Source organism: Equus caballus, chromosome 20, assembly GCF_041296265.1.
Source record: "Equus caballus isolate H_3958 breed thoroughbred chromosome 20, TB-T2T, whole genome shotgun sequence".
NCBI lineage: Eukaryota > Metazoa > Chordata > Mammalia > Perissodactyla > Equidae > Equus > Equus caballus.
In genome coordinates, this window is record NC_091703.1 from 35,158,321 (window position 1) to 35,185,486 (window position 27,166).

At 54.3% G+C, this 27,166-nt stretch overlaps 3 protein-coding genes across 14 annotated transcripts in view; 1 reads left to right on the forward strand and 2 right to left on the reverse strand.

Moving 5' to 3' along the window:
* Nucleotides 1-244: 244 nt before the first annotated feature.
* Nucleotides 245-4,606, reverse strand: GPSM3 (G protein signaling modulator 3). 2 transcript variants are annotated; one of them, XM_070245376.1, is made up of 5 exons: nucleotides 2,828-4,606; nucleotides 1,990-2,034; nucleotides 1,680-1,782; nucleotides 1,246-1,445; nucleotides 245-1,020 (listed from the first exon to the last, which is right to left on the reverse strand). In XM_070245376.1, exons 2-5 carry the CDS (start codon nucleotides 2,029-2,031, stop codon nucleotides 883-885), a joined length of 483 nt encoding a protein of 160 aa, XP_070101477.1. In that variant the 5' UTR covers nucleotides 2,032-2,034; nucleotides 2,828-4,606; the 3' UTR covers nucleotides 245-882. The 2 variants fall into 2 exon arrangements, with proteins under 2 accessions (XP_070101477.1, XP_014589817.1); XM_014734331.3 differs by lacking the exon at nucleotides 2,828-4,606 and adding an exon at nucleotides 2,270-2,439.
* NOTCH4 (notch receptor 4) lies at nucleotides 3,550-25,913 on the reverse strand. 4 transcript variants are annotated; one of them, XM_014734321.3, is made up of 30 exons: nucleotides 25,683-25,913; nucleotides 24,798-24,879; nucleotides 24,319-24,611; nucleotides 22,338-22,685; nucleotides 22,111-22,233; nucleotides 21,760-21,996; nucleotides 21,478-21,633; nucleotides 20,953-21,147; nucleotides 19,333-19,446; nucleotides 18,146-18,259; nucleotides 17,936-18,058; nucleotides 16,914-17,070; nucleotides 16,183-16,328; nucleotides 15,747-15,899; nucleotides 15,412-15,529; nucleotides 15,105-15,192; nucleotides 14,591-14,744; nucleotides 13,531-13,715; nucleotides 11,063-11,315; nucleotides 10,702-10,814; nucleotides 9,338-9,861; nucleotides 8,383-8,766; nucleotides 8,102-8,277; nucleotides 7,356-7,575; nucleotides 7,096-7,177; nucleotides 6,863-7,001; nucleotides 6,043-6,338; nucleotides 5,665-5,812; nucleotides 5,050-5,147; nucleotides 3,550-4,874 (listed from the first exon to the last, which is right to left on the reverse strand). In XM_014734321.3, exons 1-30 carry the CDS (start codon nucleotides 25,741-25,743, stop codon nucleotides 4,161-4,163), a joined length of 5,994 nt encoding a protein of 1,997 aa, XP_014589807.2. In that variant the 5' UTR covers nucleotides 25,744-25,913; the 3' UTR covers nucleotides 3,550-4,160. The 4 variants fall into 4 exon arrangements, with proteins under 4 accessions (XP_014589807.2, XP_014589808.2, XP_014589810.2 ...); XM_014734322.3 differs by having other exon boundaries at nucleotides 7,105-7,177; nucleotides 25,683-25,893; XM_014734324.3 differs by lacking the exon at nucleotides 21,760-21,996 and having other exon boundaries at nucleotides 25,683-25,896.
* Nucleotides 19,422-27,166, forward strand: part of LOC100059576 (butyrophilin subfamily 3 member A3) — a 42,266-nt gene continuing 34,521 nt past the window's right edge. For 4 of the 8 annotated variants that reach the window (XM_070245349.1, XM_070245347.1, XM_070245350.1 and 1 more), the window contains exons 1-2: nucleotides 24,472-25,562; nucleotides 26,121-26,228. The gene's annotated coding sequence lies outside the window, so the exon portion shown is untranslated. Of the gene's footprint in view, nucleotides 19,607-19,950; nucleotides 20,358-21,426; nucleotides 21,510-24,471; nucleotides 25,563-26,120; nucleotides 26,229-27,166 lie in introns of those variants that run through there. The other 4 variants (XM_070245343.1, XM_070245346.1, XM_070245345.1 and 1 more) reach the window with 4 other exon arrangements.

Below are 27,166 nucleotides of genomic sequence, written 5' to 3' on the forward strand. Positions count from 1 at the left end.
TGGGTTCACAGACATCCCAGTTCATATTTCTTGTCCTAATGACTCCTCTCCCTGTTCTATTTAATTAAAACCGGGAGAGGGGGGTTGGGGGGGGATAATTAGGGAGGTCTCCAGCCGCTGCTTAATGAGCCAGTAATTAACCAGCCAGGGAGGGGAGCTGGCCTATGGCCAGACTGAGGAGAGAAGCGGCCTCTGGCCTCACCTTCCTACCCTCCACCCGGCAGCCCCAGACACCAGTCTTCAGTCCAGAGGGGAATTATATTTATTCGTACAGTCAAAACATCAGACAGACTCAGAGCAGCAGTGGGGAGGGTGGGCAGGGCTAAATGTCCATTCACAGCCTGTAGGCCCCTCAGTCTTGGGACTGCGGTTGCTGTGGTGGGGGTGAGAGAAGAGTCTTTATCTCTTTGCTGTGCCCACTCTCCCTTCTTTTCTTATTGGGAAGAAGGGTGGAACACTCACTCAGGTCACAACCTTGGGAGATATGCCTTTTCTTGGGAGATGGAGGTCTGAGCCCTCAGATCCTGTCTAGTGGCTTGACTACTGGGGGTGTCCCCACAGCTCAGGACCAAGACTCCCAGCCACTCCCTGCGATCAGAGGAGGGGTTGTAGTATCCCTTGGTGGCTGGGATCTTCTCACTGCCTCAAGCTCCCATGTACTGGGGAGGGAGTTAAATGACCATCCTACCTTGACTATTCCTAAGGTTTGAGGACTTACACCCCCTCCAATTCCCAGGGAAGGTAGATGAAGGCGATGAATATTGAGATTTCTGATGAGTCTTCCAGTCTCTAGTGGCCCTGCCAAGCAGGGTTGATGGCATGCAACGGGCTGCCCAGCTTTGAGCCCCAGGAGTGCAGAGGGGCTGGTGTGGGGCTCAAGTCTCAGCAGGTGTGTGTGGGGGGCCGGGACCTTTGCTCCTCCATTCGACCCCCACCCTGAACTCTCAGCAGCAACTCCAGGAGCTCCTGCCCCCCTGGAGGTAGGGGAGGCTCTGACCGCTGGGCTTCCATCCGCTGGCACTGGAGGAGTGGAGGGAGGAGAGGGTGTTGGTGAGGTTCTAAGAGGAGCAAGCCTTAAAAGGAGCCAGGGCTGGTGTGAGGGGCATGTAGGACACCTGTGATGGGAATGGGGGGACTAGGGCCTGGCGAGGGGGCAGTTGGGGAGCAGGAGTGGTAGGTCCCAAAAGAGAACAGGGGCTAAGAGACCAGGAAGCCTGGATCTTGCCTCCTGGGAGGGTGGCTTACCTGGTGACTGAGGATGGTGCTATAGAGCTGTTCTCTGTCCTCAAGAGGCCGAAGTGGGGCTGGAACTCGGCTTGGGGGGTTCTGGGGGGCGTGGAAGGTGGCCCTCTGCTCCTCTAGGCGGCGGGACTGGGCCTCAGCCACCAGGTCCAGGAGGCGCTCAGTCTGCAGGGAGAGCAGGGAGGCCGAGCGGGGTCCCAGGGCTGGGGAGAGGAGGGAGAGGGCTCAAAGACTCACAGAAATTGGCAGACAGGAGTGGTGGTGGTGGTGGTGGGGGCAAGGTAAGGTGATTAGGGACTAGGGGACAGAGCTGAGGGGGTACGATGGGGAGTCCGGAGGAGGTGGGGAGAGGGTCCATGATGGAGTAGGCTTTGGTAATGGGATCAGGAAGGATATGGGCACCAGGGTCAGGGAGCCACCTGGGTGGATGGAAGTACCTGTGTGGCGGGTCCCTGGAGGAGGAGGGGACGGAGGAGCAGATCGCCAAGGCCGAGTGTTGGTGTTCACAGGGGGCCAACCATGCTCATCCTGTTGGGGGCCCTGGTGTGGAGAGACATCCGGTCCAGTCAGACGGAGGTAGGGTGGGCAAGGGGCTAGGCTAGCAGCTCATTTCCTCTCTCTGTCTCTGTTCTTGCTTCAGTGTGTCCAAGCCCTTCCAAGTTGCCTGAGTCCACCGTCACTAGGTCCTAGGTCCTCTCACCTTCCTCTCTCCCAGTGTCAGCCTCCCCGACCTGGTGCCCGGCTCACCTGCTCACCATCCTCTTCTTCCTGGGGTCTCTCGGCCTCCATCCCCTGGAGGGGAGAAACCGATGGGGGAGGGGTAGCTGGGATTTGGGAGGAGGGCCGGAACCCTGGGTTCCTGAGGGGAATGGGGGCTGGAAGGGGTGGGGGTGAGCCGGGGGCTGGATGCCTGGGTACTGAACAGGAAGCTGGGTTCCTGGTCAGCCCCCCCACGGGCCCCGCCCATCCCTGTCAACTTCCTCCAGTTCTCTTTTCCCACCCAAGCTGCTCGCTCAATTTCTCTCACCCCAGGGAAGCACAGACTGGGAAAAGCTGCAGTCGTGGAGGGGGTTCATGGTGGGGAAGGACTCTTGGCTTCTCATCTCCAGAACCTCAGTGGTCCCCTAACCCCGGGCTCTGTTCCCTCCACCCCCCTCCTCCCCTTCAGCTCTTTCTGTCAACACAGGAACTAGCTACACAGGAAGTGGTTTCACTCCTCAGAACCCCCCTCCCCCTTCACCCCCCAGGTCCCTTCCCTAAGATGGAACCTGATGTAGGATTTGGCTCTCCCCTGCTTCCTAGTTTCCCTCAGACTTATTGAGACTGGAGGGGCCTGATTCCAGTGGGAAGCAGAGGACTCAGACCCAGGGATGTCGGACCCTCAAACATATACATAAACCCCTAGCACTGGGTCCAACACAAAGTAAGTATTCAATAAACATGTTGAGTAGTTATCCTTGCTCTCCGGGTGCTTATTGTCTATTCAGGGGACAAGATACCTACCAAATGTGAGAGACAAGGGGCAGGGGAAACTTTCCTCTGGTCATGAATGAGGGATACAGAAATGGAAAAGGGAGAGATCTACCTGCCTGGCTGGGTCTTTGATCAGTGCTGGTCAGGCTGGGTGGCACCAGGGTGGGAGCAGGATAGACATTTGCAACCTCTCAAAGGCAACCTGTCACGTTAGGTTTACAGCTGAGTGACTTGGCGCATGAAATGTGACGAAAAGATCTGCTTCTGCCACTTAATGTCTTGCAATCTTAGACAAATAAAATCTCTGTGCCTCAGTTTCTGAAAGTAAAAGGGAGCTTTAATAACATGTACCTTATAGGGTTGATGTGGGGATTAAATGTGATAAGGCATTTGGCACATAGTGAATGCTCAGTAAATGCTAGTTATTATTAGCTTTCAAAATGCCTCATGCCTCCACGTCTAAGGCCCATCACTATTAAAGAGGTGTAACCACATTGCTGAAAGGTGGATAAAATTTAAGATTCTCTATCTCCCTTTACTTAAGAGATTCCTAAGGCCTCAAGTTAAGTGGCCATAACTAAATGCCCTTGGAAGAGGGACAGAGGGTGTGCCTGGTCTAGTGTGTGTGTGGTTTCTCCCTGGGCTACTAGAGACTCTTGGTTTCAGATGATACTCTAAATTAACATGTGACCCCGAAAGCTTCTTATTCTTGCTCTTAAACTATACTTAAAACCTCTATCCAAATGTTGAGCTTAGGGCACAAAATTCTGAAAACACTATGCATTCACTTCCCTATTTTTTCCCACACCTCTCTTGAACCCCTCCAAAAAAAAGTAACACTTCAAATCAGCTTTATTAGGGGGTGACAGATTTGGGTTTCTTAATTAGAGATAGCAGTGGGTAGAAGAGTGGCGCTTCATCCCTGCAGTGATTTGTTTGGGGTCCGAGGAGGTGGGGAGAATGCAAGGAGTCATCAGCTGGAGTGGCCCTTGGCCCTCCCTTCAGCACCTATGCAGTGCCTGGCACATAATGGGTGCTCAATAAATATTTGTCAGCCTTTTGTGGGTGGTGGGGGTGATGGGTGATAGAGGCTTCCTTTGGGAACCACATACAGGAAAGAACATCTTACATCCTATTTGTCTGCAGTTCTTGGTTACAGTTCAGGGGGTACTTCCCCCACTCCACCCTCTGTAGCCCCTCACCCTTATTTTCTGGGAGAGGAGCTGGGCTTACTTCATGCCAGAACCCTAAACCCTCTTTCCAGGGCTGCAGCTTCTCCACGTGGAAGATGATGCCGGTTCTGAGTGAGCATACACTCACTGTGGGAGAGAACTACACTCATAACCACTTTTGGGGTTCAAGGATATTAAAATCTGGAGGCTTTCCAGACTGCCTGTCATTTAATAGGTACTCACTTTTAGAATCCCTCCCTGACATGTAGCCTTCTATTTTTGACCCTCGCCTCCCGCATTTAAAGGTACTACTCGGTGGGCAGGGGGACCCCAGGCAACTTGAGGGGATCCCCGCTCCGGGGAGGGAGTAAGGCAAGGAGGCGGGATCTGAGTGTTGGAGGCGGCGCCGCAGGCTCCCAGGGCCACCCAATCGCTGGGCCAGTTATCAGCTGAGGCCACATCCCCGCTGCCGGCCGCGAGCCCGGATCTTCCTCGCACTATTGCAGGGTTGGGCCGCGGTCCGCGCATGCCTGCAGAAAACCTACGGCCGCGGTGGGGCAGGCCTCCTACTGCTCCTCCTTTCGCTGGGCTCCGGCAAGGAGAGTAGGCCCCGCCCCCATGCACGGCCAAGTCTACGGACAAAGTCCGGGCTTGCAGACATGCTCCGCCCCCACGGGGGCCTGCTCCGGCTGACAGCGTCCGGCAGCGCGGCAGAGCCCCGCCCCCACGCGGGGGCACGCTTGCCGACGCGGTGCGCGCGCGCGGTGGGGGGTCCGCCCCGCGGCCCGGCGTGGCTCTGTGACGCGCCTCCGGTGGCCCCGCCCTTTCTAGCAGCGTCAGCAGATCCCAGTGGTTGCGCTGGCGGGCGATGTCTTCGGGCCCTAGCCCAGCCTGGTCCCGCAGTCCTCGGTCTGCCCCCAGCCCCAGCAGCAACTGAGCTACTTCCACCGCCCCTTCTCGAGCCGCCAGGAACAGAGGCGTCTGCTCCTGTGTCGGAAGAAACAGCCAGGGGGCGAGGTCAGGGAAGGCCACGCCCACAGGACTGGCCCTTCAAAGGCCCCACCCACCTGGCCCCTCCCCCTTCGGGCTTTGCAGAGTTATGGTGCTTTCCGCTTCTCCCGCGCCCTTTTTATTTTGTGGGGAGCCCGCTACCCGGTCTAACCCTGCCGTCCTGGGCGTCTTTATCGGCTCCGGCCTGGAGAAGGCAGCGGGCGGCCCGGGCGTTGTTCACGGCCGCAGCCCAGTGCAGCGCGGTTTTTCCTGGGGGACGACGGGGAAGGTTGTTACGCTGAGGCTGCGGGCCAGATGCCTGGGTTCCTGTTTCCCACGGATTCTGGTCTTGGGGGAAGGGAACTCGGGCCCGCTGGGTCCCTCAAAGGCGGAAGCGTTGCCCAGGTGACCGCCGGCCGGAAGGAAGCGTTGCCCCTGGTGACGTCGTCAGCGGCGCGCGGGCGGGACAATGGGGCATTGTTCTGGGTCGGTGGGACCGGGAGACCACCTTCCCCCCACGAGACCCCTCCCCGTATCTCACAGACACTCCTCCCCCATCCTAGTTCCTAGTGGGCTGGCGCAGCGTGTGTGTGTTGCTGAGGATGATGTGGGAAGCCTTACCTGTTCCATACTGCCACCGCACCACAGATTTACCATCCTGGCAACAAGGTGGGAGGGAATCCCCCAGCCTCCAGTTGGTCCCTCTGCTGCTTCGTTACTTTGCTTATCTCACAACCCCTCTGCTCGACTTCTCTATAGCACATCATCAACCTCCCCAGATTCATACCCCACTTATCTCTGGCCCCCACATCTGCTTGGGCTGCAATCAGTTCTTCAACCAGGTCCTCCACTGCCAGTCTGGCAGCCAGCATCAGGGCTGTGGTCCCATCCTCTGTACGCGCGTCAACTGCAGTCTGTCTGCCGCGGAGTAGGAGCTGGGGGTCCAGAGAGGGCCAGTGACCCCTAGCATGACCTGGACTGCAAGCTCAGGTCCCTTACATTGTTAACCACTTCCCAGTCCGTATTCAGCCATCTGTTTTTGTTTCCCTTTCGGGTGTCCAAGCTCACATCACTTCCTCTTTGCCAAACCCTAGGGGATGCTTTGGCCCAGCTTCACTTGCAAGTTTGCCCCCTGTTCCCTTTAGCGACCCCAGTGCACACTGACCTGGCAGACCTCTCGAGCATCAGCAGCTACAGCAGTGTGAAGGGGGGTGCGCCCTGCTCGATCTGGCTGGTTGGGGTTGGCTCCAGCCTCAAGGAGGCGGCGGGCAGCGGTTGGCCGGGAGAATCGGGCAGCCAGGTGCAAGGGGGTCTCACCAGTGCCCACAGTGTGAGCCTGGGGACAAGCCCCTCCACCCAACAGAGGTTCCCAGGGCTCAGGGCTTCCCAACCATGGCCCTTGGAAGATCCTGGATTCTACTCCACCACAGCAGACTGCTGACATAAGGGGTGTCACCCCATCTGTGGGTGGGAGACATGAGGAATGGGAAACAAGTCAATCAAAAGGAAATAACTAGGGGAGGGGGAGAACACGGAGGCTCAGGGAAAATCATAGCCGGAGGTGTCAGGAAGTCCAGCTCTGGCTTTTCATTTTGTGTGGTTTTAGTCAAGTGAGTTCTACTTTTCTCTAGGCCTTGGTTTCCTCATCAATAAAAGGAGCCAGCAGGCCTTAATTCTCTAACATTCTAGGGCAGTGGTCCTCAAACTTGAGTCTGGATCAGCCTCACCTGGAGGGCTTGTTAAGACACGGATTCCCCAATATCTTGAACTTCTGAGTCGTTAGCTCTAGAGTGGAGCCTGAGAATTTGTATTTCTAACAATTTTGGTGGTGATGCTGATTTTTCTGTCCCAGAACCACCTTTTGAGAATCAGTGTTCTAAGGTACTAATTCTAACAGTTTCTCCAGTTCTGATATTAAAGAACTTTCTAATTCTAAAAGAGTCAAAGGGAGTTTTCATTTTCTTGGTCTGGGTTAGCTCACGTACCAGGTCCACGGGTGTCCACGTCAGGGACATCCATCTCAGATTCCTGAGGAGGAGTCAGCATGGCTGCCTGGGGGAGCTCCTGACAGTCAACGCTCAGAGGCCAGAGCTGGCACTTGGAGGGTGAGGCCATTTCTTCAGCCTCGGGGATCAGAACAAGAATCAGTGAAGAAAGGCTGCCTTGTCCCTTCAACCCCTCCATCACCTCAGGATCATTTCTGCCCCAGTGCTTTCACCTGGCCCACCTCCTCTTCTTCCTCGGGGACTGAGCACATCACAACTCCATCCTCACCAACTTCTGCCTCCAGTTTCAGTGCCCTGGAAGGGAGTGGGTGGGTAGAGGATCTTCAGGGTCCCAAAATTTCAAACAGCCTTCCTACCCCTCTCCCCTTCCTCTGTCTTCAACTTCTGCAATAACATCTTTTATGGCTTCTGATCATAAATATTTCCACAGGAAAGAATCCCCTCCCTGAGCCCCAGTTCCTCCCACTCTCACTTGAGGCCGATGCTGTCCTCGCCCAGGGGGGGCCGGCGCCGGTGAGGAGCCGGTTGAGTCCGAGGCCTTCGAGTGAACCCAGGGGGCAGCCAGAGGGCTCCATGCTCTCGGCGACGTCGCCGGATGAGCTGGAGGACGAGAAGAGCCCCAAGGGCCAGGAGAAGCACCCCAGCCACCGGAGAGCACAGCACAGGCCAGGGAAGCTGGTTGGCGGGGGGCGCTGGTGGGAGAGACACAGTCACAAAAAGAAGCCAATTCTGCTGAGGCTGGGTACTGCTGTGAGACCTTTGGCCAAGTGCAGGAGCCTCTTTTTGCTTCAATTTCCTTATCTGTAGTACCTGCCTCACGGGGTTGTTGGGAGGATTAAATGAGTTAGTCATGTAAAGCACTTAGTGCAAGGCCAGGCACATAGGAAGTGCTATGGAAGAGTTATCATTCTTTCACATGCTATGAGCTGTTCGATACAAGGATGATTGCATATGCCCTGTCTAGTAGAGAGGACCGGGGTTTGTAGGAGGTCTATGAAAGAGGTTAAGATAAAGTGCTTAGGGAAATCAGATGCGAGATTGCTGAGCAAATGGGCCACCAGGAGATCCAGTTAGAGAAAGAGGGGTTAACAAGGGTAAGGCCCCATAAAGAACATTTGGGGTCCCAGTAATCCTCTTTCATTTAACCTCCATTGCTAATTTCTGGCATGAAAGCTGGCCTGAGAGCAAAATCAAGGGAAACGACAGAGCATCACCTACCGGTGCCTGCACGAGGGTGGGCAGCCAGCAGCGGTCCTGGCAGTAGGGGCTCCAAAGCCCCGACTGCAGCCATCGCGGCAAGGAAGCGGAGCAGGAGCCCAGGGTCCCAGGGACAGCGGGATGCAGGGTGGTCAGGACCACAGTGGGACAAATCCACACCCATTACCACCACAAACCTGTGGGGGAGGCACCTCAGAGACCCCTGTGTTGGTCCCTGGCTCCCTTCCCTCTGCCCATTAAAAAACCAGTATCTGGCCCACCCTTCTGCCCAGCCTTCTTACCCAGTGCTGAGAGAGTCCGTCTCCTTGCCCACGGGCTTTGTTTGGGGGGCTGCTTTCTTCTGATGAGAGGGGTCTGGGGTTCCTCCCAGCTCCTCTTCGGCCTGGGCCCCAGGATAGGGGTACACCATGTCCCTGCCATCACTATCCTTCCTCACCCAGAGCCCTACCCTCAGAGTCAGGGACAGCACCCGGGCCAGGGTGAGCAGCTGCTGGTCCAGGGCCGGGGGGCTCAGCACCACCAGCAGGGCCAGGGAGGGCCCCCACTCTGAATGCCCATCTTCGGGCCTGCAGTCGCCCCCATCCCAGCCACATTCTGCGGTGTTGCAGCCTTTCTCGCAGTGCCCATTGTGGAAGTGGTCATGGCAGTACTGGTCATAGGCTGGACTATGGGGTGAAGAGAAAGGGACTCAGGACCCCCTAAGAAATCTGACTCCCTTCTTCACCCCAGAGAGGATTTCTGATATTCCACAGCCTTTAGGACACTGGTTGGTAAGTGGGGGCAGCTCTGGGGCAATGGGCTCAGTCAGGCCCTGGATAGTAGGTAGCCCAGAAGCTGACACCCTTGTTTCCTAAGACAGTCCCCTCTCCCTACCCTCTGAAGTTCTCTTGTCTCCCTGAAGGAGAGTCCAAGGTCCTTTCCCCTCAGGCGTACTGGTTGCTACGGGAGATATTCCCTGGCAAAAGGGCTTAGAGAGAGAAGCTTGAGGCCAGAGCTACAACTCTGAAAGAGGAGCCCAGACAGAGGCAGTGCCTTCTTTCCCCACATTAAATATTGATGCTGCCCTATCCCCCCAGGGTCAGAGTTTAGCATCTTCTACCCCTACTTAGCAATGGTTTTTAGGGTGGAAAGTCCATGAAGCTTTAGGCTGTTGTCACACTGTAACTCAGAGGCATCTATGTCCTTTCTTCTGCCCTCACCCTGCCCACCCCACCCAAGTCAGGGTTTCAGGCTCACGTGCAGGCTGGAGGAGTCTCACAGTCGTAGCCATCAAACAAACACTCTTCAGAGTCACACTGTGGGTGGCACTGCCCATCCCGGAAGAGAAGCCAGCAACGGGAGTGGGAGGGGCAGCCCTTCCAGGGGTCCGGGACCCCCAGGGAGCAGTCTCCCTCGTCCCAGTTTCCTCCTGGGCCACTGCAGCCAGCGTCACAGGCCCCATCTCCACCTCTGCCCTCGCATCCCTTTGCTCCGGGCCTCTGACACCGGGGCCCTGGAGAGCTGGTGGGGCAGGAGCATCGAAAGCCTGGGACCCCCAGCCCGGGGGTCTCTGAGCAGCTGCCATTGTGTAGGCATGGAGAAGGAGGGCCACAGCCTTGAGGAGCAGGTGGGGTCAGGCAGTCAGGGCCCCCATAGCCATTGAGGCAGGCACAGCGGGGTGGGAAGCCAGGCTTGGGGGAGGGCAGACACAGGCCACCGTGGTGGCAGTGATGGGTGCCGCAGGAGGGGACTTTGTGGCTGCAGGTGAGGCCTTCAAAACCCTGTGGAGAGGAGGAAAGATGTGGGGAAGGAGCTTGTATCATTCTTCCCACTTTCCCTCAGCAAATTGCCTGGGTTAGGATAGCCCAGAGGGTCCTAGATTCTCATATCTGGAGGGGACCTCAGAGAACATCAAGTTCATTATTTTACAGATAGTGAAACCGTATCCCATGGTTTTTTCACACAATGACATGTTACATAGCAGTGAAAATGGATGAACCACAGCTGTGTGCAACAACTGGATGAATCGTAGCATCATGATGCAATTTCTGGAAGACTAAACAGTTAATAGAATAGGACTAATATTATTATCTTAATCCTTGGAGATAGGATTATGTACTTTCTCTCCCTCTGGAAGTGTAACAAGATAGAGAAAGAAGTAAGTATATGTAAGTTATTGTTACTATAGTAATTCTTGGGTTAAGTTCATGAGTGTTATATTTTAAGAATAATAAAATAAAAGAAGGCCATGCACAAATCACTGATGTTAGTGTATCATGAACCAAGATTTAAGATTAATCCAATTTCCTGCATCTGAGGTACACACACACACACAGAGTTAAAAGAACTTATCCAAGTTCACCCACCTTGACCTTGGGGACTTTCCCTTAGGCAATTCCCGTGATTTCTAAAAGTTCCGTTCATGCTACCACCTGATCCTGCCTTTCCCTCTCAGCCCCCTACCCCGACTGCTTCTGAGAACCACTGTGAACATGGGATGGTTTTGTCCAATAATTCCCACTCCAGTGCTCCCTGGGCTCCCGTCTAGGATTCCAGCTCAGGCATTCTCACCTTGCATCAGTGTTGGGGGGAACAGAGAAGGCAGTTTTGTGATCACTTACCTGGGGGCAGTGGCAGATGAACCCCGGGGGTGGTCCTGGTCTTGCCTCACAAGACCCTCCATGGGAGCAGGGTTGGCTCTGGCAGGGGTCTAGCTCCACTTCACACCACTGGCCTGTGGTGGGGATGGGATTAGATGTCACACACAGCTTCAGTCACTGCCTTCTCCTTAGCTCATTCCTGGGAGTTTGCTCAGCACTAGATGCGTAGGCAAAGGGATCCTGGGGCATATTCTCTGGAGTGGGGCATAGAGGCAAGGGGATGGACAAGACGACTAGGTTGCCTTGTGGGTGCAGATTGTCTGGGTTGCCATGGTCTCAGCTGTGCCACAGAGATGCCTACATTCCCCATCCCAGGCCTCACCTGTGTGTCCAGGCAGACACTGGCAGTAGAAAGCATTAGCTAGAGAGTGGCAGGCTGCAGTGCCTGTGGGGTGGCAGGGCTGGTCCAGACACTCATCCACGTCTCCCTCACAGCGCAGCCCCACAAAGCCTGGAGGGCAGGTACAGTGGAAGCCTCCAGGTTTGGGGGTGCAGGTCCCACGGTTGTGACAGGGCTGGGATTGACAAGCATCGGGTTCCTTTGAGCAGTTCTGTCCATGGTAACCTGGGGCACACTGCAGGCAAAGAGGGTCAGACAGGAACCAGTAAACGAGTCCATCCCAGCACTACAGAGGACCTAGCTCAAGATGTCTGCCCAGCCCTTCTACCTTCCAGCTCAAAGCATCACATGACAGCCACGTGTAGCCGAACCCTTCTACCTCAACTCCATACGATACACATTTGTTCAATAACATACAATGTAACCCCTTATGGGTCCCAAACAATCTGACACATTGCCACTAAACATAGCTCCGTTTGGTAAAATCTCCCTCTCCCCACCACACACCCCAGCAGGCTTTGTCATACTTTATTAATTAATTTGTAAGCATTTATTGAGTGCCTGCTTTGTGCCAGGCACTGTTTTAGGCACTAGGAATACAAAAGAAAAGAAAACTCATCCCTGCTTACATCAAGTTCTCAGTCAACCAGAGGAGAGAGACAGTGAGCATTTATCGCATGAATTATATACATGACCTCATAAAACCCTCCTAACAATCCTCTATATGGATTATCTCATTTGATTCTCACTTTACAGAAAAGGAAACTGATTCCTTGAAAGATTAAGTGACTTGCACAAGTCACACAGTTAGTAGGTGGCAGAGCTGGGATTCAGTGCAAATCTATGACTCCATAACCAATGCCCCTAACAACTTTCTGATTGTTTCATATCATTCTGCTAGTGAGAGAAGGGTCGTTGATGAGGTCTGTACCAGGTGCTGAGTTTTTGCAAGAGGAAGCAGAGTATTCCAGAATGGAGTACCAGGAAGGCTTCAGAAAGAGGGAGAAAAAGGGATTTACAAAGAATCTGAGGAAAGGCCAGAGGGCTGGAAGAAGCAGATGCAGGGGGAGGTATTTTGGAAACTTCTGGAGGAGGTGAAAGAGGAGGTGAAGCTGAGTAATGGGTGCATAGGGGTTCACTACTAATCACTACACTGCTTTTGTGTCTGTTTGAAATGTTCATAATAAAAAGCTAAAAAATAAAATGAAAAAGTTAAAGAGGAGCCAGCCCTGATGGCCTAGTGGTTAGAGTTTTGTGCGTTCTACTTTGGTGGCCTGGGGTTTGGTTCCTGGGCGTGGAACCACACCACTTGTCTGTCAGTTGCCATGCTGTGGTGGCGGCTCACATCGAACAACTAGAAGGACTTACAACTAAAATATACAACTATGTCCTGGGGCTTTGGGGGAGAGAAAAAAAAAAGAGAGAGGAAGATTGGCAACAGATGTTAGCTCAGAGTGAATCTTTCCCAGCCAAAAAAAAAAAAAAAAAGTTAAGGAGGATGGTTATGGGATTTGTATTGTGCCTTCTGTCCAAAGTCAAGGTCCTGAGTACAGGGATCAGGCTGCTCAGACTTCAATCTCAGCTGTCTCTCCTGCTCAGTGACCTGAACCACCAAGGAGAGGCCCTGACCCAGCCTGGAGAGAAGTTAGGGACATTTTCCTGAGGAAGGCACCTCCTGGGCACCATCCAGTAGAAGAGGGGTGGGGAAGGCCACCAAAGAGCCAGTGTATAGGGAAGCCAGCAGCAGTCCTGTGTGCTGGAGCAGAGAATAGGAGGGTGGGGGTGGGGAGAGATGAGGCCTGAGAGGCAGACAGGTGTGGATCGTGCAGGGCCTTGGACTTCATTGTGAAAGAGGCGGGCAGCCAGCCACTGAAGGGTTTAAAGCAAGGGAGTGGCAGAGCAGCTTAACATTTTCTTTTTCTTTTTAAGATTTTATTTTTTCTTTTTCTCCCCAAAGCCCCATGGTACATAGTTGTGGGTCCTTCTAGTTGTGGCATGTGGGACGCCGCCTCAGCGTGGCCTGATGAGTGGTGCCATGTCCGCACCCAGGATTTGAACTGGTGAAACCCTGGGCCGCCCAAGCAGAACGCGCAAACTTAACCACTCGGCCACGGGGACAGCCCCTTAACATTTTCAATAGAGCACTCTGGTAGTGGAGTGAAGGCTGAGCCTATAGGAGGGTAGTGGAGGCAGGGATGATAGTTAGGAGGCTGATGCAGGTGTCTTGGTGGAATGCAACAAAAGCCTGGACTAAGGCAGTGGGATGAAGGGTAAAGGGGAAAGGACAGAGTTGAGAAATGTTTAGCAGGTAAAATGGCCTGACTTGGTCATTGGTTGGATGTTGGGATAAAGGAAAGGGACATGGATAATCAACCCCCCTCTAGGACTACTGTTTCCTACATCCAGCCCACCCTTGTCTCCCCTCCCACCTCTCTTCTAGACCTGCTCACCTGGCAGAGATACCCATTGGGCTGGGCCACACAGGTGGCCCCGTGCTGGCAGGGCCTGGACTCACATGGGTTCACCCTGTCCTGGCATATACTGCCTTGGAATCCAGGGGGGCAGTGGCAGAAGTGGGAGAGGCCTCTGTCAATGCAGAGGCCTCCATTCTGACACAGGGAAGAGACTTCTGTGCCTAGGGAGAGAGACAAACAGAGATCAGTAAAGCTAAGTGGGGTGAAAGGGTGCTCAGGGGCCCCAGATACTGAGCAGAGAGGCCCATGGGGGCCACTAACATTCCTGGGTGGGGTGGAGGCCACTTGGAGCCTGAGGAGTTGGTAACTCCTGATGCTGAAGAGGTTAAAACATCAGGTTTGCCCTCTTGCCTTTTCTGCCAGAATGGAGAGCAATACCTTTTCTTAAGCTTATCAGAGCATTATAAGCAACTGTATTCTTGGCTTAAAACAAGTCTCAAGCAAGAAAGAACTCACAGGACGCTTCAGGTGGGGTCACATGGCTTAACTAATGGCCCAAATCTGTCCTTTGAGTTTTGCATCCTCTGATGTTCTCTCAGTGTGATTCCCATCAACCATCCCCTACCCCACAGTAGTCTCTTTCCCGAGGTCTTCTCATATCAGGCCTCATTTGAATAAGGAGAGTATTCTTTTACAAGGCGGTTGGTGTAACATTCAAGTGAGTGGGGTGCAGCAAAATGTGTTGAGTGTAGTTGAGTTAAATGTGGTCCACTCTAGTTGAGTTATGATGATAATGACAGAGTTGAATTGTCCTGCACTGAGTTATGTCCCTGGTGGTTGTGTTAAACTGGAGTCTTATTGGACTGAGCTGGTTGGTATTGCTTGAGTTTCGTTGAATGTGATGACAGGAGTTGAGTTGTGTTAGGCTGCCCTGGGTGTTGAACTGTAGAATCGATAACTGTGGTTGGTCTGTGTTGCTTTGACTCTCAGCTGGTTGTTTTGGCCAGATGTTGTGTGTGGATGCCCTTATGGATGGGGTAGAGGAGGACACCCTTTTCCTCTTCATCTGCTCCCCAGTTGGTCCTTGGCTTGGTACCTTGGCTTAGAGCAGCCTTCTGGCAGGAGGACAGCGGAAGGTTGCAGAGAGGTCCAGTCCATCCCGGGAGGCACAGGCACTGGAAGGAGGGCCCAGTCTGGAGGCAGTGGGAATTGTGTGGACAAGGCTTCTGGGCACATAAGTCCATCAGGGTCTGAGGGTTGGGAGGGACCATGAGGCAGGACAGAGCATCAGATTCCCAGACCCACTTGGTCCTCTGTCAGCTTCAGCTCCTCAAAATCCCTTACCTCTAAAACTCATTCCTGAAGGGCCTGGGACCAGATGACCCTCCCTGGTTTCCTTTGATACCCACATCCCAGAACAGTCCTTGGGGTCATAAATCCTTTCAGTCCTTCAGTTCCATACAAACCTGAAGCTGGACCTAAGCTCCTAGACTTCCATGTGAATACCTCTCCCAAGCTTCCCTGCTGCCCACCTTTTTGTACCCAAGACCCTCTCTCTGGAACTCTCCAGCCACTTCCCTCCTCAGCACATCTGGCTCAATGCCCCTCACCTGGCAGCTGCCTCCTGTGTAGCCAGTGGGGCAGAGGCAGCGGGGACCTTGAGGGCCATCTTGGCAAGTTGCCCTGTTCCTACAGGGGCTAGACAAGACAGAGAGAGGGCACAGTAGGAGGAAGGTCTGGGAAAGGGGGAGGGAGTATGTGATGTGAGGAGGCAACCATTGGGCAGATGGGAAACCAGGAGGGAAGGCGGAGTGAAGGGGTGTGGGATGTGGAATGGAGGGCAGCCTGGAACCCCAGAGGAGAGGGAAGGCTGAGGGGCTCCCTCCCTTCCTCCGGGGGTCTTTGAGCCCTGGTCACCTGTCTGCACAGCTGGGACGGATCCTTCCCTCACAGCGTGGGCCCTGGAAGCCAGTGGCACAGAGGCAGGAGGAGGTGCCAGGCCTGTTCACACAGGTACCCCCATTGAGGCACGGGGCTGGAGAGAGGAGGCTGTGAGGGGTTGGGTTCCTTGCCTGTAACTTGGCCTGTGACCTCAGTCACACCACACACAGGACAAACAACCACCCCTCCAGCCCCCAATGAAAACAACACCTTGCTGTGTCCAGTTAACTGTTTTTGACACGGCACAAACACACCCTGACCAGTTCCTCCATCCTCCTGTGGCCCAGCCCCAGGACACGGTGGACACTCACCAGAGGCACAGTGGTCGGTGCTGGTCTGGCAGCGGGGCCCAGTGTGGCTCGGAGGGCAGGTGCAGGAGTAGCCCCCAGGGCTGGGGCTGCAGGAGCCACCATTGAGACAGGGCCCTGAGTGACAAGCTGTCACCTCCTCACTGCAGGTGGGCCCTGAGGTAAATGGGTGGAGCCAAGAAAGGGAATCCTACTTTTCTCCTCTTCCCTTTCCCTTCCCTTCCTTTCCTCATCCCCATCCCTGCTGTTCTCTCTTTTCTCTTTTCCCAACTTCTTTTCTTTGCTCACCAACTCCCACACATCACCTGTGTCCCCTGCAGTCCATGACCAGTTCTCCTTTATCGAGACCCAGAGCCCTTAGACACATGTCTCCACTGGCCTGGCCCTTGATGGGGAGGGTGGCCAACCCAGGGTGTATATGGTTTAGGAAGGGCCTCACCTGTGTAGCCCGTGGGGCAGGTGCAGTTGTAGCCAGAGGGCTGGGGGTGGCAGGTCCCTCCGTGGGAACAGGGTTCGGAGACACAGCCCCCCAGCTCTGCCTCACACTCTGGTCCTGTCCAACCCACATCACAGATACAGGAGGATCTGGTCATAAAGAGAAAGGGGAGGGTTTCTCCTGGTGTTTTTCTTGCCTCCCCTTCCCATTGGTCAGACCCCTGGAACCTCATCTTTTAGCCCTGAAACCCTGGCCCCTTTCTTCGGTGACTTTGTTCTCAGTATTTATCCCCATTCTGCCCCTCACCCCTTCATTTTCCACAACTAGATATGTAACTTGTTTATTGTCTGTCTTTGCTCATTAGAATGAAGCTCCATGTAAGCAGACACGTTTGTCTTTTTTGTTCTGTGCTGTTCCCCCAGTGCCTGGAAAAGTTTCCACACGTGGTAGATGCTCAATAAATGTTTGTCTAATGAATGATGAATTGGCCCTGGGATTTAATGCTCTTCTTTCTGCTCTGATGCCCTCGTCCCCCATTATTTATGAAGTCTCCTCTCACTGCAGAGGACTCACCAGTCCAGCCTTCCCACTGGCTGTGACCCCAGAACTTTGCCATCTCCTTCCTATTCCCCAGTGGTCACTTCTCACAGACTTGTACCTGACTAGCTGTCTCCTGCCCTAGCTAAGGAGGACCCAGAGGACAGGGCAAATGGAGAGGGCCTGGAAGATGTTACCTCTCGCAGTGCCCATGGTGGCAGGTGCAGTTGTCCTCAGCAGGGGCACAGCCAGGGCTTCCATCAGGGCAGAGGCAATGGACTTTGTCCTGATCCTGGCATTTTTGCTTGGGCTGGCACAGGTTGGGGGCACACAGGGCAACCTCACAGAGATGACCTGGGGTGGGGAGATAGGTCAGAGATAAAAGAGTCCCTCCATGTCCTTGATGGGGCCAAAGGCCACTTCTTAAGCATGACTTGTTCACTCTCCCTGAACCTGTCCTTCAGTGGCTCCTTATCGCCTCGGGATACTGTCTAACTTCCTCAGAATGACACGTTGGGTCCTGCATAACACGACCTTCCTACTACTGCTGCATTTCTCATCCTTGCCCTGCTACACTCTGAGCTCTGGGCGTCCTACAGTTCCTTAAGTGGGGTGTGCTTTTCTTCCCTCTGCGCCTTTGCACACGTGGTTATTGGCAGCTAAAACATGCTGTCTGGCGTTCTATCTTGACAAACTCCTACTCGTTCTTCAAGACTCAGCTCTCCCATCACCTCCTCCATGAAGCCTTCTCATCTCTAGTCTGGGTTGGCCGGTCCTTTGTGCTCCTATAGGATCCTGTGCATTCCTCTCTCAGAGTAACTCTCTGAGCCATAATCAACAAGAGACTTGTTGGTCTCTGTGTTAGATTTAAAGCCACTTGAGGATAGCACCTCTCTTACTCAGCTTTGTGTCTGTGTCTGGCATAGTAGGCACTTAATAAATGCTTGCTAAATAAGCAAATGTATGGCTTCCCTTTGAACCCCGTCCTCTGCTGCTGAACCTCAATCACATTATTCATGTTGGGCCCAAGGTGGGTCCTATAATGACACTCACCCTCAGGCCCATGGTTGTACAGTTGTGCGGGTTTTGCACTGAATAACTTTTAGGGTTTCCATTCTCATTCTATTCTCATGTCCCTTGAACACCCATCAATGACCTCCACTCCACCCTAATGTACTCAAATATCCCACTAGTCCTTTCCAATGCCTCCCTTGCTGACCTGTGAAGCCAGAGGGGCAGAGGCAAAAGAAGGCTCCTGGGAGATCAAGGCAGCTGGCTCCAGTGGGGCATGGGCCACTCAGACACTCATCCACCTCCACCTGACAGCGCGGGCCTTCAAAGCCTATGGCACAGCAGGAGGCTCAGGGACCTGCAGGGAAGTCTGCCCCTTGCCCCGGCTCTCCCCTCTGGTGTTTGGGCCCCAGTTTACCTGGAAGACACTTGCAATGGAAGGATCCAGGCTGGTCCTGGCACTGCCCACCATTGGCACAGGGAGAGCTTCCGCACTCGTTGATGTCCTCCTCACACCGGGAGCCCGTGAATCCTGGGGGGCAGGGAGTGGGTGGGGAGAGATGGCAAACGGCTTCTTTTTTTTACTTTCTCTAGATTTATTAGGGAGCTCATTACAAATGTTTAACTGAGCTCTACAGGCTTCATTTCTTGGATTTAAACAAGAAATTAAGAGTTAACACTGATATTTAACTTTCTCTTTACATATGTAGAAGTAAAGAAAGACTCTTGTTTCAAATTGCTTGGTTTGGGGTTTTGTCTAAATGTATCACTGTACGATGAAGGCACCAATTTGGGGGCTTCTCAAATAGTGATTTGAGTTTCAGGACATAATGGAGCGTAACTCGGTAACTTTATTCTTCATACAAATAAAGCGTAACTGGATATGTGTATTAATGCTGAAAAGACATTTTACCAAAAGCATAAATACAAGTCCTGACCCTTCCCCTTGCCAGGAAGGTGAACCTGGAGGACTTCCCAGAGAAGATGCCTGGGCAGGTAGAGCTCATGGGAGGGTGATGCAGAACAGGTGAAGCTCAGCCCCCTGCCAGCTGTGTGACTCTGGGCTCCTCCACCTCTCTGTACTCCAGTTTCCTCCTCTCTCAAAGGGGAATAGTCATGAAATCCCCCTCATGCAACCATTGAAGGGGTTAAATGAGATTAATGCCTGAAAAGTCCATAGCCAAGTGACTGGCCTGGAGTAAATAGTCAATAAACACCAGTTATTATAGAGCAGGGCACAGAGGGACATATGATGAAGCTGAGAAGGAAGGCCTGGGGCAGCCTTCTCTGCATCCGTGGTGAGGAGTGCCAAGACCAGCCTGGGACTCCTGACATGCAGGGAGAGTATACAGCTCTAAAGGAGGGCGGGAAAGGAGGGATAAGTTGGAGATTTGGTGAAGGACAGAGATGAGGGTGGGCCAGTAAGCAAGGGAAGATTTAGGGCATGTAGCAGAAGAGACTTTGGGGAGCAGAGAAGGAGTTGGAGAAACGGGGGCCTCCTTCACCAGGCTGGGGAGATCTTCACGAGGCCTCGGGTGTTGCTGGGCCTGAACTGCAGAGGTTCAGAGACTGGTGGACTGAGGAGGCTGAGGAGGCTGCACTCACCAGGCAGGCAGATGCACAAGAAGCCGTTGAGCAGGTCCTGGCAGTCAGCCTGGTTCAGGCAAGGAGCAGAGGCACACTCGTTGATCTCTACCTCACAGAGCCGCCCTTCTAAGCCTGAGGACATGGAGGCGTGGTGGAGGTGAGGCCCGACCAGGCCAGCCCTGCCTTGGCTGCTCGCTCTTCTGCCTGGGAGCCCCAGGTTCCAGAACCAGCCCTGCCTCCAACCTGCTGTTTGCTCTCATCAGGCAGCCCCTCCTCCAGGTGCTGTCCCCAGGTGAGCTGGAGAGATGAACCCCAAGGCCCTGCTGCTCTGCTGTGTGTGGCCCTGCCCCTTCAGGTGTGAAAGCTCAGGGAGCAGGGCGCTTGCTGGGACCTGTGGGAGGGCAGTGAGGAAGTGCCTTTTGGGGCCGTTCCTCTGTGCACGGAAGGCAGGCCTCACCCGGGTAGGCTGATGAGCCTGGAGGTCCTCAATGTACAAATGAGACAAGCAGGCATCTGCTTGGGGATGATTCACTCTTGTTCTAACTGGGCAGGCCTCTGTGGCAGAGCGACCAAGGGAGGGATTTGAAGGGCATTTGGAAAGCTGTGTGGCTCCCATATTTGTTCTGTTTCTTCAAGCTCATCCTGATCTCCACTGTCTCACCCCGAACTGAAGCTGGATCAGCCTGGATCAGCCTTTGGACCTCGGCTATCTCCCTCTTCTTGCCTAGGGACCCTACCTCTGAAGCTCCTTGATATTCACAGCCTTGTCCCGTGGATTGCTGGACGGTTTCCCCAGCATTTTCCCTTGGATGCTGCTAAGCTTAGGAAGGGGGTACCTGTAGTAGTTAACACTATTGAAGCCCTGAGCTTGAATCCTAGCTCTGCCAGTTACCAGCTAGGTGATTTTGGACAAGTCACTTGACCTCTCTGTGTGCCTCAGTTTCTTCATTTATACAATGGGAATAGTAACAATGCTGACCTCATAGGGTTATTGTGAAGATTAGGTAATGCATGTAAGATGCTCTGGCAGTACTTGGCACAAGGTAAGCTGTTGTTTTTCTGATTTCATTCAGCTCCCCAATATTGGCTTTGTCGCCATCTCCCTGGGGAGATGTTTCCCCCTTAAAACTAGGTTGGAGGTGGGTGCAGCCTTGCAGTATTCCTTTCCTGTTGTACCAAATTCAAGCACACAGACCCTTTGGGACTTGAAGGGTTTATTCTTTATCTCTATAGGGAAGAGTTTCCGTGATTAAGGGGAGCATTCTGGGTTAGCAGGAGCAGAGGCTGCAGCATGAAAAGTTTATAACTGTTCTGCTCTCCCTTGATGGGCCTCTGTGTGCAGTGGACAAAGTTGTGCACTCTACGATGACTGTCACATGAATGCTTCCCGCTCACCCCAGAGTTGAGCAGTCATAACCTCACTACCATCCCTGGCAGCCCTTCTCCTGTGGGCCACATGATTCCCAGGATTTTCAGCTGGCGGGGGGAGGGGGGGAGTGCCGGGGGAGAGTAGGAGAAGCATTTTTTTGTAACTGACCCCAACTGGCCTGAGGCTTTCTCTGCTCTGGAGGGGTCATGCCCAGTGGATTCAGGATTAGTCCCCTGTCTCCTTTACCCAAGGCCCCATTCTGCTGGTACCTGGTGGGCAGAGGCAGTGGAAGGTGGCGAGCAGATCCAGGCAGGTGCTGCCGGGGTGGCAGGGCTGAGACAGGCACTCATTGTGATCAGCCTCACAGCGGGAGCCGGTGTAGCCAGGGGGACAGAGGCAGTCAAAGGAACCAGGGGTGTTGAGGCAGGAGCCGCCGTGTTCACAGGGACTGGGACCTTGCTGGGCTGGAAGGAGAGAAGAGCTGGGGGTCTGCAGGGGCCAGGGGTGGAAGGGCAAGGGGGCCAGGCTGCCAGGGAAGGTGTGGGGGCCTGTTTGTGGCAGATGAGACAAAATGGGGGAAAGGGCTTGTGTCTTTAAGATGGAGAAGGGCTAAATGGGGCCTGGAGAGCTGAGCATTGGTAAGAAGATCATGTAGGGAAGAAATGCCAAATCAGGACAAATTCAGGAAAAAGAGATGTTTATATTTTTCTTTTGAAAAACAATTTGCCCGTTTCTCTCTTCAGTGCAGAGGCTGGCTGGGGACTCAGAGAGGATCTGATGTGGGGATGCCTCACCCATCTGACACTCGTCCAGGTCCTGGTGGCAGGTAGGCCCTGAGTAGCCAGGCTGACACAGGCAGAGCGTGGAGCCTGTCAGGGGGTTGGTGCTGCACTGGGCTTCCCCATGGCACGGCTGGCTCAGACACATGTCCTCCATGTGGCATAGGAGGCCTGGAGGGCAGGATGGGGGTGAGGCTCTCTGAGGCCACTTGAACCTCCCAGCTGCCCTCCTGGTGCTTCTCTCACTTGCCGTCTCCTCCTCCCACCTTCCTCCTTCCCATACCCTCGGCCTCACACCTGTGCGGCCAGGTGGGCAGAGGCAGGAGAAGGAGCCCACACGGTCAACGCAGGTGGATCCTGGGGCACAGGTGGCAGCGACACAGTCGTCCAGGTTCTCCTCGCAGCCTGTGCCTCCCCAGCCACTCACACACACACAGTGGAAGCTGCCAGCTGAGTTCTGGCAGGTACCCCCGTTTCTGCAGCGAGGGGGCCCCTGAGACTCACATTCATCCACATCTTCAGAGCAGTCGGAGCCTGCACGGGGGTGCGAAGGGGACAAGGGCTGAACCTGGGAGCCCTGTGAGGAGGGGAGGCCAGGGGCTGAACCTCTGGGCCACAGGTGCCATGGACTTGGCTTAAACATCTCACCTGTCCAGGCTTCTGGGCAGAGGCAGGTGTATGTATCCAGTCCATCTTGGCAAGTACCCCCGTTCTGACACTGGTGCCCGACACAGTCATCTGGATTCACCTCACAGCCCGGGCCTGTGAAACCTGACAGGGTCATGGGATCAGCTGGGGGAGGAGAATCTAAGGGGGACAACCTTCCTGCCCAGACAGAGGGGCTGCAGGAAGGCAGGTCCCCTGTGAGGACGCACCTGGGGGGCAGAGGCAGAGGTGGAAAGTGGAGTCTCTCCCTGGAACCAGCTGGCAGGTGCCTCCATTGAGACAGCCCCTCGGGGGACAGGGTCCTGGCTGGAGCTCACAGTGTGGACCCTCCCGCCCAGCAGGGCAGAGACACTGGAAGGACCCCAGGGTGTTATGGCAGGAGGTGCCCTTGGGGCAGCGTCCGGGGTCCAGGAAACACTCATTGACATCGCGTTCGCAGGCATGGCCTTCGAAGCCAGGTGGGCAGCGGCACTGGATCTCGGGGTATGTGGCCAGACATTCCCCTCCATTGATGCAGGGATTGGCTGAGCAGAAGTCTTGAAGCTCGCACTGCTCACCTGAGGCACAGGACAGAGGGAGCTGTTTCTAGCACCGCACAAATCCCAGCTCCTCTGAGATATCCCAGCTCTCACTCTGGATTCTCTGCATCTAATCGTCGTATGTCCCTCCCTTTCCTCTCATACCCTCTTTTCCAGGCTCCATCACCTCTTGCCTCAGTTTCACCACTCCTTGGGAAGGTTCTATCTGGAGTGACCATATTTTCCAAACTGAAAATAAGGCATGTAGCTGTTGGTGGGAGGATTGCAAATGGGCCCTGCCTGGGAAAACACAGAGTCCCTTCAGTGGTGGCCTTCGTGGGGAGGTGAAAAGCATCCAGCCTCTGTAGGCAGGAGACTTAGGTAGCATCTTGCTGTGCCCCAACTGGTTGGGTGCCCTTGGGTGGCTATCTGGCCTCTCTTATCCTGATTTCCTAATCTTTAGGTGGGGATCATGGTCCAGATAATGATAAGGAGACTCCACTGCTGTGTGCACCAGTGGGAATGGCAGCAGTGGGAATGGCAGCCGTGGTGGTGGGGCCACTGCACACGTGCTGTGTGTCGGGACTGAGCTAAGGGAGCACTTCCTGATATCACCCCCTTTCCTCCTCTCAACAGCAGTATGAAGTGTGGACATCAGCTGACAACTGAGGACCCAGGGAGCTTAAATATCTCATGCAATGTCACATGTCTAGTCGGCGGCAGAGCTGGCATTGGACTCAGGGAGGGGCTGCCCCAGAGCCTCTACTCTGAGGCATAAGGCCTGGAAAGTTGCCATTGACCATCCTTCTTATTGTCACACACAGTCTCTCATGCCTGGTCTCAGGCCCGGTTTCTTCAGAATTACCTGGGCAGTTAAAAAAACCTCCATGCCCTGGGCCCACTCCAGACCCACTAAATCAGACTCTTGGGAAGGGGGCACCAGTATTATTACGGCTTTCCAGGTGATTGCTGTGCCTAGCCAAGTTTGAGAAGCCTTGCAGAGGCACCCACATTCCAAGAACTTTCTTATCTACACGGCTGCCTGCACCAGCCCTCTCCATCCTGGTCGGGTCCCACGGAGCCTTCCTCTCCAGAGCCTCACGGCTCTGTCCATGCATCCCTGACCGCTTCCTCAGGGTAGCACACCCGGCCCATCATGAATCCTGCTCTTTTGCCACAGGGCTGCACCCCTCCTCCTGGGATGGGCAACCTTTCCTCTCTCTGGGTCAGATCCCTGTCCCCCATGCATCTCCCAGCACCGCAGCCTTCCCAGGTGACATTATGGACTTCCAGCACTCAGAACAGAGGCCATTCAGATGCTTGGAATGTAGATTCCTGGAGGTCCCCCGGTGTGCCAGGCATTAACTCTTTAGCTCCTGGGTGGAGAGGACGTTGAGGGTCTGGGAAAAGGGTCAGGGTAGTATACTAAGGGCCTATGGCAGTAGCAATTTACCAACTGGTTTGGAAATACTTTAACATTTTAACAATCAGTACAACCATGCTGGTGAATGTCAGTCTTGGGTAAATGGGTCACCGAGAATCAGCTTATTGATTCTTATGGCCTCTGTCCTCAAGGCTCTCAGTCTCACAGGCTTCAGTTGTATCTTTCCTACCCCACAGCCCAGCCCACTGCTCCTGCCTGTCCCCTCCTCCCCACCCCATCAGTGCTCACCTGTCCACCCAGGCAGGCAGGAGCACTGTGGGCGGCCTGATTCCTGGATATGGCAGCGGCCCATTTTGGAACAGAAGGAAGAACAGGGGTCCTTGAGCTGGGCCTGGCACCTCTCACCAGTGAAGCCAGAGGGGCAGGTGCAGAAGAAGCTGGGGGCCAAGGGAGAGGGAGGGCTGGGGGAGCCTGGGAGGGTGGGAAGCAGGGCTTGGCAGCTGCCCCCATTCTGGCAGAGCTGGGCATCCTGGCAGGGGTCGGGAAACTCGCATGTCTCACCCAGGAAGCCAGGAGCACACCTGGGCAGGGGAGGAGAGAGGAAAACTCATATCACCGGCCCCTCTTCGTCTTCTCTCCCTCTTCCTCCTTTGCCTTCATTTGTTTCCCTTCTTCTCCTCTACCTCCTCCCTTTTTCCTTCCCACTTCCTCCCCTGCTCTCCCTCCTTCTTTCTCTCCAGTCTCCCGCTCCCATGAGGCACACTCACTGACATGTCCCTTGCCCCTGAGATAGGTTCAGGCAGGTGCCTCCGTTGGCACAGGGTTCTGGGAAACTCCCACACTGCAGCCCTAGGGATGGAGATGATGGAGACAAGGATGAGATGGGAGCCGGGAGCTTTGTGCTCCACGTTTCCTCTGGGGGCTCCGAAGGGACCTGACTGCAGCAGCCCCACACACGTACTCCAAACCACCGTCGCTCCATACTTCTGTTCCTAGTCCCCACGTGCGGCTCGCGCCCCAGGCCCTAGATCCCAGACTTCTCAGTTACTGATCCCCACCCCCTTTCCTGTTTATTCTCTGGCCTCCCAAGTCTAGCCTCAGGCTCCATCCCTCGGAAGCAAGACAACAGGGATCAGGAGGGGGGGCTGAGGGGACTCCTGGGAGGTGACTGGCTGAGACATTGAAGGGATTTCCTCCCGGAAGGGCCCAGCATTGAGCCATCCGGGGGGTGGGGACAGCTGGACTGGGAAAGAGACTTGGTGGGCCCTTGACCTTCCCATGTCTCCATTTCCTGCTCCCCTCTCACCTCTTCCCCTAGCAGGTGGTCAGTCTTTTTCCTCTTTCCCTCCTAAACCTGACTGCAAGAGCCTGCTGTCCCCTAGGTCCAGGGCCCACTGGGTTTTCCCTGGGGGTGGGCACCCTCTCGCCCATCCCCCCAACAGTCACCACCCCTGGCACCAGGCCCAAAACCTTGGTTTGTGCAGCTCCAGCGGCAGAGCCGTCTCATCCTGCAGGCTGTCCTCATTTGAAGGGTGAGAATCTCTTTCATCCAGTGTTGCCTCAAAGCATGGGACTTGGCCCTCTGACCCCAACCCACCAGACATCCTCTTGGGGAAGACGGGTCTCCCCACCTCTCCCACCCCATGCCTCACCTCTGGTGTTGGCGACTGAGCGACACAGCAGCAGCAGCAGCAGCAGTGAAGGGGGCTGCATTCCAGAGCCCCTGCCCCTAGCCCAGATCCCCTCTACCTCCTCAGTCAGGGACCCTCAGAGCCCTCACTGAGGCAGGAGCCCCGTCCTCTGCTCCCACAGCCCCTTCTTCCTCCTCCTTGGCCTGCTGCAAGCCTCACGTCTGAGCTGTTTCCTGAGTCACACAATGTCCTGGACACCCTAGTGTTTGGGGGAGGAGTGGAGGAACATTGAGGGGGGGATGAGGGAGGGGCCTTCTGTCCCTGACAACCCCTGGGGAGGTAGGGGGAAGTAGGACAGTATGGCTGGAGGACAGGTGATGGGAGGGGAGAACGGGGCTGCTGGGGGCCCTGGAAGCAGTCTCAGCCCTTCTGTTTGTTGATGTGGTTTCTCCTTTCTAGACAAGTTGGCTGCCCTGTGCCCAGGACGGTCAGGATCTGGAAGCAGAGGTGTGGGGTGATGAGAGACCTCCTATTCCTCTTCCCAGGAGAGGATGCTTGTTTTGTGAGGTCAGTAAAGATGCTTCTTAGAGAATCTGCAACTTTCCCTAAATTGAAACCGCTAACCTTGGCAGAGGGAACCCGGGGGACTTCTGGGCCTCACCCTGGCCCTTGCCGGGGACTTAGTTTTCTCCTTGTGGGGAATGGGCAAGATGCTGGGCTGGTTTTGGGGGAAATCTTGGCCTTCTTTCTGAGGGGAGCGTATCAGATCATCATCCATGATAAATGAACATCGTCTGCACTAAGCTTTGCAGTCTGGATTATCTGTCGCAAACACCGCATTTGGGTTGGTTCTCCTCCCCCACATCTCCTGCCTTCCACCGCAGAGATCCCTGGGATGCAAGGAATGCCAGTCACTGAATTCAAAATTGGAGAAAGGAAAATCACAAAAGAGAATTCTTTGCCCTGACATCCTACCTTCTTGAGTCAACCCAGGACAACTTTGGGGTCAGCCACACACTGAGTTACTCTAGCAGCACAAGAGAACTGAGAGTCCAGGGTGTCTGGAGGTGTTAGCAGCAGCTGTGCAGAGCCCCAGCATTGAGGCACCAACGGCCACAGCCTGGTGCACTCTGAGTACCTTTCCCTGCCAACGAATATATACTTTGCCAGCACCATTCTTTATTATTTTTTTTATTTTTAAACTTTTTATTTTGAAATAATTTTAACTCACAAAAAAGGGACAAGAATACTAAAAACAATTCCAGGATATTCTTCACTCAGATTCACCAACTGGTATCATTTGATCACATTTGCTTTATCATTATTTCTCTAAATACACATTAGCATTTTTCTCTGAACCATATGAGAGTAAATTGCACATAACATCCCTTTATTGGTAAAAATATTGGTGTGAATTACTTGAGAACAAGAACATTTTTTTTACATAACCACAATACAAATATAAAAACCAGGAAAGTTAGACTGATATAATACCATGATCTAAT

Bases quoted from the DNA above. Each gene is read 5' to 3' on its own strand.
- GPSM3 (XM_070245376.1), bottom strand. From the start codon at position 2,031: ATGGAGGCCGAGAGACCCCAGGAAGAAGAGGATGGTGAGCAG. The intron at 1,783-1,989 runs GTGAGCCGGGCA...TCTCCACACCAG, and splicing joins AAGAAGAGGATGGTGAGCAG to GGCCCCCAACAGGATGAGCA. The intron at 1,021-1,245 runs GTAAGCCACCCT...CCACTCCTCCAG, and splicing joins GCACCATCCTCAGTCACCAG to TGCCAGCGGATGGAAGCCCA.
- NOTCH4 (XM_014734321.3), bottom strand. From the start codon at position 25,743: ATGCAGCCCCCTTCACTGCTGCTGCTGCTGCTGCTGTGTCGCTCAGTC. The intron at 22,686-24,318 runs GTGAGCACTGAT...CCTGTGCCTCAG, and splicing joins CTGCCTGCCTGGGTGGACAG to GTGAGCAGTGCGAGCTTCAA. The intron at 13,716-14,590 runs GTACCAAGCCAA...CTCTCTCCCTAG, and splicing joins GAAGGCTGCTCTAAGCCAAG to GCACAGAAGTCTCTTCCCTG.